We start from the raw sequence: 20,763 nt of genomic DNA, 5'->3' as shown, positions 1-20,763 counted from the left end.
CTTATTTAAAAATTTAAAAAATCCTGAAGGAAAGACAGAGTTAGGATCAAACGTGTCACTCTCTTTGTATCTCCAAAAGCAAAAAGAAACTAATAGAACTAGGATAATAACGTATTTACCCATGTAATTTTGTAATTAAGAATTAATATTGCTTAAAAAACAATAATTTTACATTCTGTAATCCAGAAAGGGAAACTGAAAAAACCCTCATCCAGATGAATATATAATGTAATTTGTAATATTTTTTTTATGAATGAGTTAAAAAATATTACAAAAAAACACAAAAATAAATAAAAAATTACATTTCTTACTAATGACAATAAGGACCTATTATTAGTATTTATTTCCTGCCTAGACCTCTGACCTTTTTTTCATTCCTTGGATTATTTTTTTTCCTTTTTTTAATCTGTTTATGTTTTAGTCGTTCATGCTCAGTCTGGTTTTATATACTGTTCTTTTATTAACAACTTAAAATCTGTATTTGCCAGTGTTTGATTCTAAATAAAGTTTTTTAAAAAGTACATAGTTTCATGTATGTTTTATTGTTTAAAAAGGGTCCGTTCATCGACTTTTCCTTGTGCTTTGATCCAGAGGGTTTGTGAAGACAGCTTATCAAATACACAGATATTTACAGATTTTACGTTCAAAGCAGCATTCATTCTCCTCGGTACACTTCATGGTTGTTTGACAACCTGCCACAGGTCTTTTTTTCTTCTGTAGATTTTCTTCGTCCCTTCATGTTATTCCAGAGTGACTCCATGATGTTGAAATCTGGGCTCTCATGCCATCTTTTCTTGAAAGTCTTGTTCTTATTGTTGAATTTGTTTTTTTATGACTCTGCTTGTTGGGACCATCAGACACCTCCCCAATGGTACCGATGGATAAGTGTCTAAACATCTAAACATTCAGAGATATCTATAATGTTTCAATGCATGTGTTTCTCTGTGATCAATAGAACAAGTTTTTCTCATAGAATAACTTAGAGTTAATACCCTGCTGCTAAGGAAATGATCACAAGTGATGTTCTGTCTTCACCAGCAAGTTTAATAAAAGTTCTATGGTGTCATGTGAGACATCAAGAGAGAGGGAGAACTGATGTAATCACTTCTTGTCCCACTTGAGAAGTAATCAATAAGAGGGGATAAGCCACTGAAAACCCTTTCATCTTCCTAAAGGGGTTGTTCTCATATAGATCACATAGTATAGTGTAGCTATGGGTAATTTGATTATCAGTGTAGTGGATAGATTAGTTCCACCATCAAAATAAAGAAGACATGGTTTTAAAAGTTGAAAATCTTGATCAGTGACTGATGTTTTCTATAATCACAGGCACTATGACCTGTTTGGTTGCAATTGTCCCCCTGAACTGATAATAACTGATGAGTAGAGACAGACAGATGGATGGTGGAATATACCAGTCTGGGGGCTTCTCTCTACCCTAAATGTACAAATATAATAGCTACAGATTGAAAATGTTTATTTAGGAGCAGGGTCCTGTATGTGCCGCACATGTCCCAGATCACTGAGGATTAGATCTTCAAAGCATTCCTCATTCACAGGCTCAGTTTCAAATCAATCTCCAACAATGCAGCATATTTTTGAATGATATCTTTAATTTTAAAAAATGATCTACATTAAGAGCTGGAATTGCCACAAAACACTAGATTAAGTGAGCAAGCGCATATTCAGTGTAAGAAAGCGTAAAACAGCAGCTCATGTACAAAGACACGGAGACAGGTATTTCACAAGGTAAAAAAATTCCCCTGCTCTGTCCCGGTGCTCCACGTGAGTCTACTACTCATCCTTCTTCATGATTACATGCTCCATATCTGCATGTTCGGATGTATCAAGCTTGATGTCGTACTTGGCCAGGATCTTCATGATGGGCCTAATCTTCAGCCACCACTGTGTCTTCGGGATGCGGTGCCTGCAGAATACAAGGGGATCAGTTGAAATGACCATTCATTGTCACACTTGTCACATGTGGATACAGTAGGTCATTTGGTTTATCTTACTCGAAATCAGTGTCTTCCTTCAGCTCAGTGAGAGGCTGGAAGGTGAGGGCCCTCTTCTTCATGCCCAGCACACAGGCGGAGTCTGGCGTGTTGGCGAAGATACGACCTACCGGACACAGGAAGTGAAATGGTTCCATCAACACGCCACGTAAAGCTCACTACTGTCAAGCACTAAAACTGCAGACTGAAAACCCACAATGCAAAATTGATGTGCTTAACGTATCAATCATGTTCAGAAATGTCCCATTATCACATATCATTGCATTATTTATTGTTTCTGATGCACTGATCTACAAAATAACAGGAATCTATAGCTGTAAGATAAAAGTAACAAAATAAAGTGAACAATAGCTTTGAAATGTGGACATTTTGTGCTACACAGGTAGCATAAAACAGAAGCGCTAACAATGACTACCTTTCAATTTATGGGTGCAGTAATTAAATAAAGATACTTTAATAATTCCACCACATTCTGTGGATATCATGGTACATCATCAAAATGTGCAGCAGCAGCAGCAATTGATTTCATGTCAACATACCATGCCTGTAGCACTCCTTCAGTTTCTCAGTCAGCCACAGGACAGACTTGGCGCCCATCTTGGTGCCAAAGTTCCTGTCGAAGGGTGTTGGAGTGCCACCCTGCAGAGGACAGAGGACACACACGTTCATCAGATTGCAATGTAGTGAAACAAGGAAGAAATCTGTGATGTTTTATCAAGAGTGGATTTCTCCTCTTCATCACGTGCACAGACCTGCTGCATGTGTCCGAGAACGTTCTTGCGGCAGTCGAAGATGCCTTTGCCCTCCTCTGAGTACAGGTTGAAGATGAAGTCAGTGGTGTAGTTGGCATTGGAGTTCTCGTTCCTGTTGTAGAACGGACAGTGACACATTATTACACTGTTATCTTGAAGAATAGAAATTATAACTATAGTGCGAAGGTAAACCACCATTAACAATACATGGAAAGATTTCAGAAAGCTAAATTCTGGTCTTAATTTGGTTTGGAAAAAATATGTAATCAGCTTAATGCATGTCATTGTATTATTGCAGGGCAGTGTAACTCATATCAGCTGCACCTCTAAATCACACATGGACAAAACTTACCTGAGAATCAAACCTCTCTTCACCGTTGTCTTCATCTTCTTCACAAGATGATCGACATTCATCTGTAAACCAAATCCACAGTTCACACATCACTACTTTTAAAACTGTAGAAGGAAAAAAAAATATTTTGACTCAAAACTAGAAAACTGGACAAACAGTCAAGGTTCATCTAAGACTATCTCACCTCCAGGTCCTTAATGTTGAACTTCTCCTCAAAGATGTAGGCAGCATCGGCTCCAGCAGCCAGACCAGCCATGGTGGCCAAGTAGCCGCAGTATCCACCCATAGTCTCAACGAGGAAGACGCGGCGCTTGGTCCCTGCTGCAGACTGCTTGATCCTGTCACAGGTCTGCAGAGACACGAACCATAAAGTGTGTTTAGCTCCTGGATGTGTGCTAGTGTGTGTGTTTGCATGCATATCTGGCACTAACCGAGGTGATGGCGTTGAGGGCAGTGTCAGCGCCAATGCTGAAGTCAGAGCCTGGGACGTTGTTTGAGACGGTGGCGGGGATGACCACCATAGGAATGCACATCTCCTCAAACTTCTCTCTGGCCTGAACCAGCTCCAGGCCTCCCATGTATGCCTGCAGAAGATGGAGATTCATTTGTCAGCGTGCTTTCAAACTTTCATCTGCCTGGAGAATTCACGACCGAGGCTGAGAGAAAGGTCAGCCGACATTCACAAATGACTTGAATGACGATGCCACATTTTTACCTCAAATCCACCAATGATCACCAAAGCGTGGATGTTGAACTTGGCAATGTTCTGGCTGATTTGCTCCATCATCTTGGAGGGCAGAGATCTTTATCACACAGAGACAAATAACACAGTGAAAAGCTTTGTTTCTAGTCTCAAGACAAAGGAGGGGTTTCTTTCCAACAAAGCTGCACCACAAGAGAAAACAAGAATATCCACTAATGTTTTACCTCTTGGTACCCAACATTGAGCCTCCTTTTCCAGTCCAGCCACTCACTGAGTTCCAGGTAATGGGCTCGACCTGCAGAGGAAGAAAATGTTATGGAACCAGAAAAGAATTTAAACACAAAAATGGAGAGTGAGTCTTGCCATGTTCATTTAAGAATCTGTCATTTTAATTTGATGAAGAAAAAAATGATTGGAAGAGATATTATGCTTAATGCTTGAATAAAAGCATTTATTTATTTCTTCATCATTAATATAATACATGTAAAATTATCCCTGTTTCAGCATAAAAATGTCACAGTTATCAGTTGTGTTGTTCTTATGGTTTTGGTCTCATTTGTCTGTCTGTTGTGCAAGATAATAACGAATTGGGTTTCAGTGGTGTAGAAGTTGTTCTATTGGCGAAGGGGAACAAGTGATTTTTTTTACAACTCGTTCTAAAAAATGTCACAGAATCTTAACAAAAGGGGGGAAATCTAAACGGTTACCTGTCCCTGAGCCAGACCGTCAAAGCCGTCATGGACAGCCAGCATGGTGTGACCCTGGATGATGCCAATTCTGACTGCTGCACGGACTGCGGCGTTCATACCAGCACAGGGGGCGCCAATGTTCACGATGGCCACATTGATGTTACTCTGTTAGTGAGAGAAGGAGATTGTTGAAGAGTTCGCTATCAGAGAGGAACGTTTTTGGTGTAAACATTTCTCTGTCATGAAGAATACTCTTCAGTAACGGTGGAGAAATCTCACCTTCACATCTGGGGGGTTGATGTGAGCCAGCAGTTTGTATGTGTTCCAGTTGTTCTCGAAACTCCTGCAAATCATAGACACAATTGAATGTTACTTGTTCTGGGCTACGTCATCGGCAAACTAAAAAATAAAGGTTTCTCTTTTTAAATATCTCAATACTGATTCAGAATTTTCATATAATTCCTCCACAAGTTCTCTAGCAGGTGAATGCGAAAGCAGTCAGTGAAGTTACATGCAGCCAAAGAACCGAATGTCAAAGGGCAAACATCCATGTGGATTAACAATGTGAGTGGAAAGTGGACTTTAAATACTAGTTGGCACATTGCAGTTAATTAATTTATTACAAATATGATAAAAATATAGATGAGAAAAGTCAGTGATTGTTCCACTGGCACACTCCAGGCTCCACAATAAAACATGTTACCTCAAAAACAAAGTTGGCGGATCGGTTGAAGAGGAAAATACTTACTTTCCCCTGAGCTTGATGGCATCCTCAAATCTGCCCTCAGCCATGGCAGCAGTCACATCTTTGGTCTGTGAAGGAAAGAGAGTGTGAGAAGGATGAGAAATCCCTGATACTGTACAGTCAGTGCATATCCAAGGAGAGCAGCACATGGAGGGGGAATCTGGTGTATTCTGGGGTGAAAACATGTCGACGCACCACTTGCACACACTCCATGAGTGGCAGTCTGACTGCCTGGTTTCCGGACAGGCTGACCACACAGGCAGGAGTCTCTGGAGTGGCCTCCAGCAGCGCCATCACGGCCTCCACACCCATCCTGCTGCCCTGAAGAACACACACACACAAGTCAGATCATCAGGTGTGTGTGTGAGGAAAAGCAGAATCCTTTACAGTGTATCTGATGTTAGTTTGAGATACTCACAAGGACTCTGTCGAAGGCAGAGGGCGTGCCTCCTCTCTGTACGTGTCCGAGAACAGTGGTGCGAGTATCGAAGCCGAGCCTGTCAGTCACCAGCTGAGGAAACGTAAATACATCTATCAGCATGTCATATTGTCTGTGGAACTTGCAGCATTAACTCTCCTTGATATCACGAAGCAGAGCTTGCCTTTTTGATCTGGTCCGATGTAATTGGTACGCCGTCACTGGTCATTGCTCCCTCAGCCACGATGATCACATTCAGACGAGAACCTCGGGCCCTTTGCTGAAGAAGACAAGGGAATAAAAATACACTTGTGAGTCTGATTGACACTAAAATATGTGAGATGCTTAGCAGACATCTTCATATGCAGTTGAAGAGTCACATACATCCATCAGCCTCCTGCACAGGTGGTCCTCCCAGTCAGCAGCTGGGGGCATCTCAGGAATGAACACCCAGTCTGCACCGCAGGCCAAAGCCGTCACCAGAGCCAGGTACCTGCAGCCGAGATAAACCTGTGTCAGCTACGTCTGTATATCATTCAGGCTTAGCCATTACACGTGTCTGTTAACAGATGCATTTGAAACCTTACGAGCAAACTTGCAAACATTATGTGGCCTTTTTCTCAATACATTCTCTTTTCTCGAATATGTTTTTGTAAAGTTAACAACTATAATAAAGTCATAATGAAACAGTATTTTGAAAAATCTAAATTCCCTAATTTGATGCATGATATATCTATATATATATCTATATATATCTATATATATGGGATGGGACAATAAGTGAAGGATGCTCTAGTGGAGAAACTGTTCAAATATCTGTGAAGGTACTTTTACACTCCACAGAATTATTATTTTTTGATTGCAAGTAGCAATTATTATATATTTCATACATATTTAAAAAGAACCACCAAATTTGACTTAATGAGAATGTGAATAAATAAGTGATCATTCTACAGCGGATTATTCAAATAGATGAAAATATATTCAATTTTTTTTGATCACATTGTATATTTATTATAAACACACTATATAAACACATACATATGCAAAATCCCACAAACACACAAAGTACTGACCCACAGTGTCTGCCCATCACTTCCAGGATGAACGTCCTCTGGTGGCTGTGAAAGAAAATATTTTAAGTGAGGAATGATTTACATGTAATAAATATATAATGTATATAATCCCTCTGATACATACATGCATCTACAACTATTTAGCAAATCTATGCAGTATAGTATCAGGAGCAGCCTGACCTGATGCTGCATTGAGTTATTATAAGATGCTCTGCCTCACACTCTCTGTTTTATGACATAAAGTCAACATGGATTTCCTCCATCACTACATCCACAGTGGGACAGTGATGTCTGACCTCTGTGCTGTTGTGGTGATGGAGTCCACCACCTCCATGATGCGGTGCAGGGCGGAGTCAGTGCCGATGGTCATGTCAGTGCCGCAGAAGTCATTGTCGATGGAGCCGACCATGCCAACGATATTCAGGTGGGAAGATGTCTTGGCCTCTGTGTCCGTAATATCACCTAGAAAACAAAATATTTAATGTTGTATAATTTCCAGAATATGGTTATAGAGATCAGTCTGAAAACAATGCTCAGTCAAAGCTTTTTTGACAATTCACAGACGCAAATGAGCTGCAGGCCCCTTCTGAGTCAAACTTGCAATAATTAAGTACTGTGTATAAAGTATTTAGAATCCAAGGCAGGTATGGCGGACTCTGCTACTAATCAAGAAATATTCTATAAATAGAATTATGGCTGAAAATGTCTTTATCAGCATCAAAAATAGGGTTTGATCCGTGAGATTTGGTGAAAATCTTTGGGATTATGACCACAACTTAAGGTGATACATCATCTTGATTAATGTAATAACTTATATCATTTACAATCAATTCCCACTCATTGGTCGAAACACACTTTAGTCGTCTGTATTAAAATCTGACATTTTGTTGTCCTAATCACCTTTTAGAGATGGATATGAAAGACACACAGAGATTTTGATAGAAACGGCCAAAGCTTCCCCCCCTCAGGACACTTAATCATTATTATTGTCTCTTTACCAGCTTTGACCAGGTCGCGCAGCAGTCCACTCCACTCAGTCCTGAACTCATTGGCTCCAGTCAGGCTGCCGTCGCCTCCGATCACACACAGGTTGGTGATGCCCAGCTTCACCAGGTTCAGGGCTGCCTTCATACGACCATCCCTGGTCCTGAAGTCCTTGGAGCGGGCACTGCCGATAACAGTGCCTCCCTAACACGTGAGGAGAAGGAGCTGATTTTAACACAGTCACTGACACACAAACAATATCTGTATGAGAAAGAAGAAACATTGAATAATTGTGTGATAAGTGACATTTAAACTCCATAATGTTTTCACAGAATGGATATTCAATATATTCTGGAATATATGCTGCAGATAGGCTTCAAATACTCATCTATGGATACATGGGAATGATCGCAGCTTTATAACACAGTCTCTATAAACAGGGGGGGGGTCATTGTAAAGGTGATACCTTGGAAATTTGGCCTGTGCCAACTCCATCGCTCACTTTCACACTCTTCATGAATCTTAACATGTCATGTCATCTCCACTGCCAAGTCGCTTTATTTAGCCAACAGAGATGAAAGATGTAATGTGAATCACAAGCTTCACAATGTTACTGCATCTCCATCATCCTTCAGTCATAGGGTCGGCCATTTAATATCCTCACACTCCCAGTTTCCCATGTTTTCAGAGACCTGAAGTGGAGTAAGTGTAAGATGTCAATCTTGTCTGTTTTATTTGGACAACCTGCCAGCCCCGTTTCAATGGAGACAAATTTTTATTATTTGAAATGCTGCTTCACTAGAGCTTTTCCTTATTCCTTTCTAATTCTTTCTCTTCTCTGTCAGTCTATGTTTCATCATTATTGAAGAAGATAAGACAATTAAGATCCAGTTTTTGTGAGGCTGGAGGGAACGGACTGGGATTGTTGAAAAATATATAAATGATGTGTAACAATTTCCCCATGAATATGTGGTTTGTGTGATGACAGTGTTGTGTGGCTCAGTGTGCGTTGACTCGGTTGCACGGCACTCACCAGTTGAAGCATCATGGACACACTCTCCCATGTGGCGAGGCAAATGTTTTCCCCTCCGTCCACCAGGCCCTGGTAGCCCTGCAGCACACGATACAGACACACTTATTCCTCTGCAGGGCGACTAAATACACAACTTTGATGATGCTAAAAAATCTATGAAAAGAGGCTTCAGATTCTCTGTGTGTTAATATGCAGTGTGATGGCGTGTCAGTGTGAAGCTCATACCTCGTGAACAAAGTACACTTTAGCTCCGGTGTAGAGACCAACTCTGACTGTGGCTCTCACGGCAGCATTCATACCTGAGACACATAAATGTCATGGTGAGTGATGACAGACACTTTAATTCACACACTTCAGGAAACGAGTTCAATGTCAGAGGACTTTTTAGAGCCATCTTAACCTTTAAGTGACTCGACCTGCACGTTGGCAACAGATGAGACAAAAATACTTATAGGGGACAGACTGGAGATGAGATTTTGGGGACTGCATGTCTTGTGCAGCGTCTTGCCCTTGGATGTGCCATACACTAAAGGCCACAGTGTGTGTTGTGGTACACTGGCAGCGCTTGCAGCTCTTGTTTCAGCAGCTGTGGATTAGGGGGCGTTTCTCTCGTCCATACCAGAAAAAGGTCACAGCCACTAAATTTAGCCCCAAAGATGTAAAACAACAGACAACACTGACTGAGAGGACAAGCGGCAGTTGACAGCTCTAAAGGGTCGGAGCCAGGTTCGGAGGAAAAGAACACACAAGAAATATGAGGAGAATCTGAGACCGCCCTAAAACTGAGCTTCGAGCAGAGATGATGGAGTGTCTATGGAAGCTTGATGTGAAATTTAAGGATAGAGTTACAAAAAACAACCACTCTAAAACAAAGGCATTTTATAATTTGTCTGAATGATTTAAAAACTCTTGGATAAAAGCTGACTAGTAGAATCAACAGTGCTTTGTTCGTCAGGTGTGAGGTCATTAGGCCGCGGCTGGTGAAACCATGACACGTAAACTCATAAATCTTTTCTCACTTCAGATGGGATTTATAACCACGCTCCATCATCCTGACAGCTGGCCTTCCACTGTGCCACTCTAACACATTGGAAAACTGTTGCTCGTCCATTTGGTTCTTTGGCTCCTGCACTGACTCATGATGCTGTGCACTCAGAGCCTCAATGCAATACTTCACTGGAGCCTGCAAGATGGAGCGAGCCTCTGCAGCTGGTTGGGATTCAGCTCAGAGACACATCAAAATCAACAGCTATTTCCTGAAACTCATTTACCCTGCTCTAGACAGTGGAGCCTCCTCCTCTGCTTACCTTGGGCGTCGCCCCCTGACGTCAGCACAGCAATGGAGCGTCCGAGCCCCATCTTTGTGGGGTCCATGGCCAGTTGAGGTTTCTTGGACATGTTTCCAGGGGACAAGTCGGTATGACGAAGGGAAAAGAAAAAGGAGAGTAAGAGTGTGGGTACTCTTTCTTTGCTCTCTGCTTCTCGAGGGAGGCATATGCTGAGGCGCAGGCTTTATAGGCCACAATCCGGCCCCCCTCCCCTCCCCGAGCCCCCTCCCACTGACACCCTCCACCGCACACTCACTAAACTCTACTAAATATATACATCAGATTCTATAACCCCCTGCGATAGAGGGAGGGGGACACAATGCACATGGCTCTAATGTGACACCACTTCAGAATGGAACGTTACTGGGTTAGAATTTTTTCCAATTAATTCATAAATAAGTGACATTTTTACTTTTGCACATGAAATCTCTAATTATCTCTAAGCAGAATAACCACATCTTAAAAGTTCTGAAAAAAGAACAAGCCTGAATGTGTCATTTATAAAATGATAGAAACAAAATAATGATAATAATGATACATTTTTTTCCTTGTTTGATATGAATGTCTTTTTCCTTTTATTTAATTACCTCTGCTAAGTAGTTTATGTGTTCCTGTGTTTGTCAGCAGAATTAGACAAACAGTACTAAACTGATTTGTGTTAAATGCATTGGGGGATAAATGTTAAGTCATTTTAATTTGGGTGTGAATCTGCCTAAAGGGGCAGATGACTGGATTATACTGAGGTGCCAACAGTTTTTACTGAGATCGCAAATCCTGCTTTTGTCATCATGCACCTGCAACATGGAATCCAGCAACAAGTTTTTGATGTCACTTTATTTCACCTCCAGCTGTTCTTATTTTAGATGATTCATTTGTTAATTGGTAAATTTGCTTCAAATCAAAGTTGATGTATTGGTTCCAAAGACTTGTTTTTGCTATTGATTGGCAGATCTGACTGTTTCTTATTTGTGTTTCCTTGGTGTCAGAGAATATTTCATTTTATTTTTGTACTCGGCTACATTGTAACTGAGGTCTCTACCTCAATGTACACCCCTGTTAAAAAAAGAAAATCACATTCCTCAACATGCAAGATTAGAATGGGGTCCAGGCATATCTCCACCAATGCTGAATAATCCTACACATGATTGTCACGTGTGTCAAGTGTGATTATTGTATTGCTAGATTTTTCTTCTGTATTTTGTCTTATAATTTTTTTATGCTAAACCTAAATTACTCTGGAATAAGGCTAAAATAAACAGAGTCAACTAAAAAAAAAATTTCATTTAATTCTCATAAAACATAAAGACAGATCTTCCTGGATGTGTCCATTAACCCATTCCTCCACCAAGTTTGCTAGAAATGGGTTTAATGGTTCTTGCGTAATCCTGCAAACGAAGCAACAAGCAGTCATGGTGGATCTTGATGTTAAAACACCCCAGACATATTTAAGGTGTTGAAATCTAGGTCTGTACAATCTGGTGCAGTTTATCAGACTACTTCCTTTATTCTTTTTCATTTTGTCATAATTATAAAAGCCAGAAAGACGTGATTGTGACGTTCTTCTGAAAATCATTCCAGCTCCTCCTACTTTTTATATTAAGTTTGACACACAACATAAGTTTAGTGAGTTTGTCTCTTCGGTCTCATGAACGTTTGACATTTCCCTGCCCAAATGAAATGCTGATTCTGCAGCAGGGTGTATTACACATGTACTGTACAGTGTGTATGTCTGTATAGTGTCTTATTTCCTTACATGATACGATGTTACATGACCTTCACATGATGCTGATATGTGCACTTGGTAACGTGTCCACAATAAATTGGCCCAGACGTGGGGAATGTAGGACAACGTGGGACATCTTATCCACTTTGTTGCTAAGGAGTTCACATGAGCGGCAACAGCATTTAAGAAGAATAAAGTTCTGATAAGAAACTGGTTGTGGTTGTTGCAATGATAATTAGACATGGTGCAGAAATTTAGCTTTGTGCTGCAAAAAGTTGAGGGACGTACAAGCAGAGCTGGATTACAGACTGGATAAAACTGAAGGTGACAACATTTCTGTTTACACTGATTAATCAAACAGTGATTGACGTGAACTTTTCTTTTACGTTGAGCCCATTTGTTGTAGAGTTGTGTTTCTAGGTCATATTATTATTCGGCTGCAATTAAACAAAATTAATTTCATAAGGTCCTGGTGAAAAATAGTGACAGTCATTCCCTCTGAGAGCTCAAGGTCACATTATTCATTAAAACAGTTCAAATAGAGGAGCAGCAACTCGTGATAGTTGAGCGGTTTGAACAAGAAAATATTTGTGCATTTTAACCAAATGAGTAATCGTATAATTGACAGTATGACTCAGTTTACAAAAACAAGATTAGTGGACTGTCCCTTTAAACTACTGAGGTTGGAAATCCCCAAAATGACACAAGGCTCTCCAGTGACATATATACATTTATTACACTGTACAATAAGAACTTTAATATTCAGTCCTCATTAAAAAATCCAAATAACAAACCATTATTTGAAAATCAATTCTCTGAAAATACTCTGAAACACAAATCTATAAGTAATCTACATCTATAACACTAATGAGGTCCAGTGCCTTCATTGACCTTTTATAACATTTACTTTTTCCAACATTCAGTTGTTCATGTCATAAACACTCCAGTATGAAAGATCTGTCATTGTACAGATATAACCTCTTTTAGAAATCATCTATTGAAAGTAATAATACAATTTTTAAGAAAAAAAGATTTGTGGTTTCAAAAAAATGACACCAGCAGCATTCTTTGGACCTGTATTAAGGCTGGCGTGCATCAGTGTTGGACAAACATCATCTCCATTAAACAAAGTCTCGTCAGTACATTAGTTTCAGCTTAACATCTCTGGATTTTCTCAGTAAAAAACAAATACTGTAGTTGTAGTGCAAATCATCTCTCCTGTTGTGCAGAGCCGTGTGGAGAAGAAGAACCAGAGGGGAGATCAAAGCCAATTGGGACAAATCTCTGGAAAACAAATTGAAAATATGTCAGTATAGGTTTAATGTTTCAGAGAAGTGAGAAGTATGTCAATGACATAATAAATGAGACAACTTGTGCGGCTGTAATACAACGCTGTGCTGTGCTGTATCATATTGTCCCGTGAATTAAAGGAATAGCTTTTAGAAAATATGTGCATTTTCTTTCATGCTAAGTTACAGAGAGCATTGATAACCCCTCTCATCACTGATAATAAATATACAACTACCTGTAAGACGTTATTATTATTTTAGCTTAGCTTAGATTTAAAAGTGTCCCATGCAACATGGAGGAGGCAGGGTTAATAACCAGCCAGCCACCAGGGGACGATCAAGAGGTTTTTACTTTACTTTTGGTGCAATGTCATTTCTATATTTTTATTCAGTCTATGTAACATGAAAGCACCACCCTCACAACACACTAGTGGTGGTGCTCTAACTAGCAGACTGTCACTATGTTATACCTACAGTTGAATCTGTTTGTGGTGTGAAAATATTTGTAACTCTGGTGATTAAAGATTTTTTTCTGACATACACTAAAATGACCAAAGTGAATTGTACAACAAATAGCTAACAAGAGGTTAATTTCATTGAAATAGGTATTAAGGTGAGTGATATAAGTCAAACTGCTTTAGACAGCACCAGTCACACTTCACTATCAGCGGTGTACTCACAGAGGACTCTTCAAAGTGCAGGACGGAGGCCAGTGGGTTTCTACAGCGAGGTCGAGGGGGAACAAACCCGGGAGCAGCGGGGACAGACACTGAGGTGTAGGTGGCCACCTCCTCATCCATACGCAGCTCCTCCAGAGGAGGAAGACGCTTCCGCAGCAACGCCACCACAGGACTCAGATTGTGAGTCTTCTGAGCAATAAGGTCTGTGACAGAAAAAGTCACTTTTAACAGTTTGAACATAACATAACCAGTTAAAGCTGATGCTCACAGAAGACAGACGACATATTAAATACATAAAATTGTGACGAAATATTGTACAAATGAGAAGAAAAAAAGACACCTTATTGATCTAAATATATGACATCCATGAAATTAAGATGATAACCAATATTCTGTGTTAAATGGAATATTTTCCAAGACAAAAAAGAGAGAGAAGGAAAACACTGAGTAGTTCTGCTCGTACAGCTTCCATGAAATATCGTTTTTCAAAGTTTAACAGTCTTCATTTTGCAATTTCACTCCTAAAATTTAAAGATAAAAAATTCCCATTAAAGTATAATGTAAATACAACAATTTTTGTATGTTACATGTTACAGTTACTCCCACTATCCAAGAAACATTAAGGCTACCAAGTTTAATTTACGGGAATATAAGTTGTCTTGTATTCAAGCCAGTACAGGAGTATGAAAATTATGAGGATTTGATGTTAAACACTATGAGACACAGTGATTATTATGGTAATGTGATACGTCAGTGTTACCTCTGCGCAGACTCTGAACAGACGCGTTGATCTGACAGGTTGGTTCTGACACAGATGACGTGACTTCATGCAGCGGCAGCACATTTCTCTGTTCTGATGAAACCGGAACATGCTGATCCTGATCAGATGAGCTCTTCTCAAAGAGTGGAGCTCTGACCAGCTTTTTGCATGTTGAGAAAAAAATGACAGACTCTCTTTGTGGTGCTTGGAGGAACAGCTTTACACCTGCCACCCTCTGCTCCTCGTCATCCTCACTGCTGTTAGTTCTGCTTGACTCTCCCTTTTCTTCACAGTGGGGTTTAGTCTAGAGAAGTGGGGGAGGAAACAAAACAAATAAATAATAATCCATAACAAAACTAAGAACTTGATTCAATTTGGATTCATGTGTGGGCATTAGTTTTGGATTTCATACGCTTAAAGCTTGAACTGGGAGCTGCTCTGTTTGTGTCTCAGGATCTTTGTCAGTGTTCTGCTCCTCTTGATCGTCAAACAATCTCTGCACGATCTCCTGCCGACAAACAGTGAAGTCATATGAGATCCAGAGCAAATGTAACATGCAATACAGTTTGTTCGTTTTTGGTTAATATATATAGTTTTTGTTTTGAAATCATCATCATTGAAATATTTAATAGAAAAAGTGGTCAAAACTGTGATGGAGAAGCCTTAAATTAAAAGAAAAAAATTAAAAGTCCCTTCAAGAATTTTGTCATACTCTGACTGTGCCTTTTATTTGACCATAAAGTTTTGTTTTGTTTTCCCATTTGACAATGCTCTTGTTAAAGGTCCAGTGTGTAAGATTTAGGTCAAAGGAATCATTGGCAGAAATTGAATATAAAATAATCCTAGTGATGTTTTCACTAGTGTGTTTCTTCTAAATTGTATGAATTATTGTTTTCTATACCTGAGAACGGACCCTTTATATTTAATTACTTTATAGTTACATCTGGAGCAGGTCCTCTCTACGGAGGCCGCCATGTTTTTTTACAGTAGTCCAGACTGGACAAACTAAAAACCTTTATGAATACCATAAGGCTACTAAAGGTTCTCTCTCATGTTTGGAAGGGGAAGGTGAGGTGAGGGGTTTTCAGCTGTATCATGCAACTTCTCCACTAGATGTCACTAAATTCTACACACTGAAACTTTCAGCCCAGATCTCTGTAAATGTACCAACACATATCGTAATTTGACAGAATGCTCACCTCCGGGTGTGGTTGAAGGTTGGTTTTGCAACTCCTCAGACCTGGGGTGTTGGTATATGGTGACTGCTGTGTGGATAAATGCCATTTCTAAAAAACAGCAGCATTATGATATAAAGATTAAAAAAACTAAAAATCTCAAATCTCAAAATGTCAAAAAGACAGAATATGCCCATACAATAAATGAATGCTGACCATAGCTGATATGGGCTGATGACGGGTGTCGCGGATTCTCTGTGGAGTCCATTTCCTCTGGGGAGTCTCTTTGAGTGCAACTGTTGAGGACAAAACAACTGAGTCACATCAGGATGAAAAGGACAAAGAGATAAGGGAGCATTCGGTTTCATAGAAGAACAAAAGAAAATACAGCTGCGACTTACCCACTGGTCCACCAGTCGCCTCTGTGAGATTTTTCCTAATTGGTACTCTCTGAGCCTAGGAAAGAAAATGAGACTGTTTCAAAAGCAACGTAGAAATAGAATTAAAAAACCTACTACAAATAAAATAATAAGGAAGAAGAGCAGAGGTAAGAAATGAGTCGTACTGTGTAGATGGAAGTGCCTCGGCCTGATGGACAGACAGACTTTCCAGGCGTGGCACCTACGAGCCCTCCAGCATTCACCCCCTGGTTCTGGAGGATACTTTGCAGAGCGGCGGTGTCGGGGGAAAACTGCACCAACTTTTCTAATCCTGTAAGAAGAGCACACATGCAGAGCATTAGTATAACTACAAAGTAATGCTGAACCATTTTTAAATTTACTAATACTAGTTTCATATTTTAAAATGTATTTATATTGTTACTCTGCTTATGCTAAGCTAAGCTTACTGGCTTCTGGTTCATTTACCATACAGACAGGTGGCATCAAACATCTCAAGTAAATCTCAGGAAGAAAGCTATCCAATGTATTTCTTGAAATGTTGAATTGTAATTGAAAATAAATTAACTATGATTACTTTGCAATTCGGTGCTTATTTGAAACAAACAAAATAATAAAGAATAGTAAGACATTTTTCTTCCAATGTAATTGTCTTTACCTTTCACATACTAAACTAAATTACATATTGTGTTTCTCCGTCTGGTGCTAACCTGTGGTTGCTGCAGCTTTTGATCGACTCTTCATGATAGACACTCGCAGAGGCTGCAAACAAGGGAATCATCAGTAGATACACACATCATTATTGGACTTATTCTGGAAATTGATGATTTTAAAAACTGTTGAACTTAAATCACTGTTGAAACAAAACAAACATCTCAATGACACTCTTCAGTAAAAGGGTTGGGTCCAAAAGACACTGTATCATCAAACCACCTCACCAGACAGTTATATTGTTTGGACTGTGGAGTTGCAGATCCCAGAGCTGTGGTGCTTACGCCCTCATTCCGGAGGATACTGAGGAAAGCTGCGTGGTCTGGCTGAAAGTTCTCCCCTTTATTATCAACACATAGGAAATCAACCTTAGAAACAATGTTCACAACTGTTTACAAGAACAAAACAAGTAGAAATCTCACAAAAGTAACAACTAAAATAGAGAGCAGGCAATCATGAGATCAATAATATTTCTAGCAATCAAATTAATAATAAGCTACGAAGCTGTTATTGTACAGGTGAGATCCATTTATCTACCTGGAGAATTTCAGCTGTTACAGCAATATACAACTGGATAAAGTACAGTTAAAGTAAAGTAGGGAAAAATAATGTAAGCACACAAATTTAGAAATATTGTGTACACCACACCAAATAAAGACAAATATAATTTCACAGCTGGAAATGTAAAATGTTTTCAGTGATTCTGCTCAAAACAGAAGAAAGAAGCTCAAAAGCAGCGTCCTCACTTACCAGTTGAACTCTTTGAAGATTTCACCTGTGTGGTCAGCTGCGTGTTCTGGGCAGCATATGATGACTTGGTTGGATCTTTGAGGCTGAGCCGGTTCATGTTTTCCAAACAGGTCTCTGCACTAAGAGCAGACTGTGCACAAGGATCAGCACTGTTCTGATGCAGAGCGTTATTATGAAAGGCTGATCGAGGATTGGACAAAGTGGCTGAAGTCTTGAAAGTGCTAGGAGGCTGGGACTGTCCTGACAGGTGGGATATTTTATCTGTAGCCTTTCCATGAGACTTATGTGTTGAATCCACATGGATGCTTGACATACTTGAATGTTTAGTAGGTTTTGAATTTATGTTTTGGGTCCTGAGACGGACTTTGCCTACATTGATTTCAGGTTGGACAGCATGAGCACCGGGCTGTGGGTTTTCGCTGGTTGTTGAACTCTTTGGCTGCGACAGGTTAAAAGGCACAGGCCTGGTGCACGGCTTTTTCTTCTTAGCTTTGCCCTGAAGTGAAATGACAAAATCTTAAGAACAGAACAATTGTCAGATTAAATAAAAGCACTTAAATCCGTGGAACAGGACTAAATCACTTACAGCCAGAGGTTTCTCCTCCCATCTACAGTGTGATTGTCTGAAGTCAATTGGAGTCTGAAGATGAAGAGACTTAGCGAGCACTGGTAATCTGCTTACAGCTGGTCGCACAGCTGCCTTTCTGCCCGTGTCTGAACGTCCTGGATCTTTGTTCTCATTGTCTTGTTTAGAAAGATGAGGTGCAGACACAGGTTTGGAAGGTTTCTGGTTCACTAGGATTTTGTTATGTTCATTCTTCATTCTGTTTGGGGAAAAAAAACAATAAATGGTGAGATAATAGATGAAACTACTCTCACTGACACTTTATTAGAAAAACTTGCACATTAACGCAATTATCCAACTGACTGATCATATGGGAGCAGCAGAATGTATAAAATAATGCAGATTCAGTTAATGTTGCAATCAATCATTCATCAATTATCAGAATGAGGAATACATGTCATAGATAAAAGTGCTGCACATAGATGCACTCTATTAATGTGTGTGTGTGTGTGTGTGTGTGTGTGTGTGTGTGTGTGTGTGTGTGTGTGTGTGAGTGTAAAACTGTACTGTAAAGTGCTTCTGTGAACAGAAGGTCCTCGATGATGAGAGGTCAGAAGAGAATGACCAGAAGGACTATAGTAATTCAGGATGTTACAACTGTGTGAGCAGTAAAGCATGTCAGAATACACCACACGTCGAACGTTATGGTGAATGGTCTACAACAACAGAGGACCACATCAGGTTCCACTCCAGTAAACATAGAACAGAGATCTGATCCTGTGAAATCTGGACATTTGTAGACGGGAAAACATAGCCTGGTCTGATTCATCTGGATTTCTGCTGAGGCTGTAGATGGCAGGATCATAATGTGGCAGCATGAGTCCGTGGATCCAACCTGCCTTGTGTCAGCAGTCCTGGTTGCTGGAGGTAGTGTAATGTGTGCGGAAGGTTTTTCTGGACACACTTAATAATACAGTGCAATTTTACCATCTTGTTATGGCTACTTACAGCGGGATCATACACCATGTCACAAAGCAAAAGTTTCACACTGAAGGAACACTACAATGAGTTCAGTGAACGTCCAAGGCCTCGTCAATCAGCAGATCTGACTTCAATAGAACCCCTCTATGATGTGGTAGAGCTGGAGATTCTACATGAGTAAAATTACTTGTTCCATCGAACGTTTTTTTTAGGAAGTGAAGCCAAATGGTTGAACACAATGAACAAAAATAAATACATATTTTCGGAAACAGACAAACATTTAGAATTATTCAGGAACAAAAATAAATAAGTAAACAAGATTACAAATCTGACAGGAGGTTCATTATCAGCTTTGGAACTTGACAGTCTTTTACACATGCCACAAACATAATTTCCATCTGAACTAAAAAACTATTCAGTGCCCAGGCAGAAAGTGAAACGAGAAAAGAAAACGTAAGAAATGTGTGTGTGTGTGTGTATATATAAACTGACTTACCTCAGAAAGTCACTGTGGATTTTGTTCTGACTTTGCTGCCGGAGGACTGAAGGGGAATCCATGATGATGAAGGAAGAGGGTGGTGATGAAGAACTAGAGGAGCAAGAAAGGAAAAACCAAATTGAGCAACCAGGCATGATGCACCACACAGACTCATACAGAAGAGAGGAGACGAAAACATGCATCTGGAAAATAAATGATCCACAGACTACATTCCAAAGATTCACCATTTCACTTAGTGAGAGAAAGCAAGTCCCACCATGGCCGACCCTGTGAAAACATGAATCTAACTAGGCTTCGAATAATGAAATGTGTTTGTCTAACAGATGAAGCACTGAACTGGTAGGAGCAGAGCCTGAACACAGTACAAACCAAAGTGTTGCTAGCGACCTAAACAAGAGAAAGTAGCTTTAACTGAAGGGATACATTGAGTCTGTCGTCGGTAACACAAGCTACCTAAACGTCTAAAACCGTATACTACATATTTTACGTACTTTAAAAATACAAAATGGCCGCCGTCACTTCCTTCTGGTCGTCCAGTGAAGTCTCTGATCAAGTGAAATCCAAATGTTTTGGTTTTCCGGGCGTTTTGTTGGAATTTAAAGATCCCTTGTTCGGTTCTTTCTCACGGAGGAGGGCTGTCAACTTCCTGGACTCGCGGCAGTTTGTAAAAAGCGCGCTCCGCCATTGGTGGAAGCAGGAAGCCGTGTCGACCAATGGCTGCGCGCATTGATGTTATCGCAGCGTCGCTGACCAATGAGCATCCGATTCTCACAAACAGCTCCATGGCAACGACGCGAAAGTTTTACAAAGTAACTTTTTGTTTGTTTCGCCCCCCCCCCCCCCCACCCACCCTAGACCCCCACCACGTGTAAATAGAACAGAATCGAACTTAATTCCAGTGGATGAATTGAATCATCACAGTTCAACCATTATATAACTTTTTATTATTTACTCATGTAGATGGGGATTTGTTACCCATTTAACACTGTTTATTCAAATCTCCCAACAACATGTGAGATATCAGAGAAAACAAACTACTGGACGGTAGCACATATATCTTTGTAGTTTATTTTTAAACAATTGTTGTTAACACCACAGTTAAATCTAAATAACAGAAACACTAGTTTGTAGAGCTCA

At 40.0% G+C, this 20,763-nt stretch overlaps 2 protein-coding genes across 4 annotated transcripts; both read right to left on the bottom strand.

Annotated features, from left to right (window-relative positions):
* Window positions 1-1,593: 1,593 nt before the first annotated feature.
* Window positions 1,594-10,267, bottom strand: pfkma (phosphofructokinase, muscle a). Its single transcript, XM_020088690.2, has 22 exons — window positions 10,075-10,267; window positions 8,993-9,066; window positions 8,768-8,845; window positions 7,749-7,938; window positions 7,047-7,212; window positions 6,751-6,795; window positions 6,059-6,167; window positions 5,859-5,954; window positions 5,675-5,767; window positions 5,452-5,577; window positions 5,260-5,324; window positions 4,791-4,854; window positions 4,530-4,676; window positions 4,047-4,117; window positions 3,835-3,922; window positions 3,551-3,703; window positions 3,304-3,468; window positions 3,120-3,181; window positions 2,768-2,879; window positions 2,555-2,654; window positions 2,016-2,121; window positions 1,594-1,927 (listed from the first exon to the last, which is right to left on the bottom strand). Exons 1-22 carry the CDS (start codon window positions 10,163-10,165, stop codon window positions 1,795-1,797), a joined length of 2,334 nt encoding a protein of 777 aa, XP_019944249.1. The 5' UTR covers window positions 10,166-10,267; the 3' UTR covers window positions 1,594-1,794.
* A 2,268-nt stretch (window positions 10,268-12,535) lies between these two features.
* On the bottom strand, window positions 12,536-20,297 carry troap (trophinin associated protein). 3 transcript variants are annotated; one of them, XM_020088717.2, is made up of 15 exons: window positions 20,118-20,270; window positions 19,624-19,716; window positions 18,168-18,405; window positions 17,955-18,077; window positions 17,582-17,711; window positions 17,059-17,171; window positions 16,831-16,882; window positions 16,288-16,433; window positions 16,124-16,178; window positions 15,939-16,018; window positions 15,747-15,833; window positions 14,960-15,055; window positions 14,548-14,851; window positions 13,788-13,990; window positions 12,536-13,102 (listed from the first exon to the last, which is right to left on the bottom strand). In XM_020088717.2, exons 2-15 carry the CDS (start codon window positions 19,683-19,685, stop codon window positions 13,028-13,030), a joined length of 1,764 nt encoding a protein of 587 aa, XP_019944276.2. In that variant the 5' UTR covers window positions 19,686-19,716; window positions 20,118-20,270; the 3' UTR covers window positions 12,536-13,027. The 3 variants fall into 3 exon arrangements, with proteins under 3 accessions (XP_019944276.2, XP_069383578.1, XP_019944274.2); XM_069527477.1 differs by having other exon boundaries at window positions 17,582-18,077; window positions 20,118-20,297; XM_020088715.2 differs by lacking the exon at window positions 20,118-20,270 and adding an exon at window positions 19,851-19,990 and having other exon boundaries at window positions 17,582-18,077.
* Window positions 20,298-20,763: the final 466 nt, after the last annotated feature.

This window comes from Paralichthys olivaceus, chromosome 6 (assembly GCF_024713975.1).
Source record: "Paralichthys olivaceus isolate ysfri-2021 chromosome 6, ASM2471397v2, whole genome shotgun sequence".
NCBI classification, from domain to species: domain Eukaryota; kingdom Metazoa; phylum Chordata; class Actinopteri; order Pleuronectiformes; family Paralichthyidae; genus Paralichthys; species Paralichthys olivaceus.
This window is presented reverse-complemented; position numbering and strand designations above follow the sequence as displayed.

Bases quoted from the DNA above. Each gene is read 5' to 3' on its own strand.
- pfkma (XM_020088690.2), bottom strand. From the start codon at position 10,165: ATGTCCAAGAAACCTCAACTGGCCATGGACCCCACAAAGATGGGGCTC. The intron at 3,923-4,046 runs GTAAAACATTAG...TGTGTGATAAAG, and splicing joins TCAATGTTGGGTACCAAGAG to ATCTCTGCCCTCCAAGATGA. The intron at 3,469-3,550 runs GTTAGTGCCAGA...GTGTCTCTGCAG, and splicing joins CCCTCAACGCCATCACCTCG to ACCTGTGACAGGATCAAGCA.
- troap (XM_069527477.1), bottom strand. From the start codon at position 19,685: ATGGATTCCCCTTCAGTCCTCCGGCAGCAAAGTCAGAACAAAATCCAC. The intron at 16,883-17,058 runs GTGAGGTGGTTT...CCTTGTTTGCAG, and splicing joins CCAAACAATATAACTGTCTG to CCTCTGCGAGTGTCTATCAT. The intron at 13,103-13,787 runs GTGAGTACACCG...TTTGTTTTCCAG, and splicing joins TGCACTTTGAAGAGTCCTCT to AGATTTGTCCCAATTGGCTT.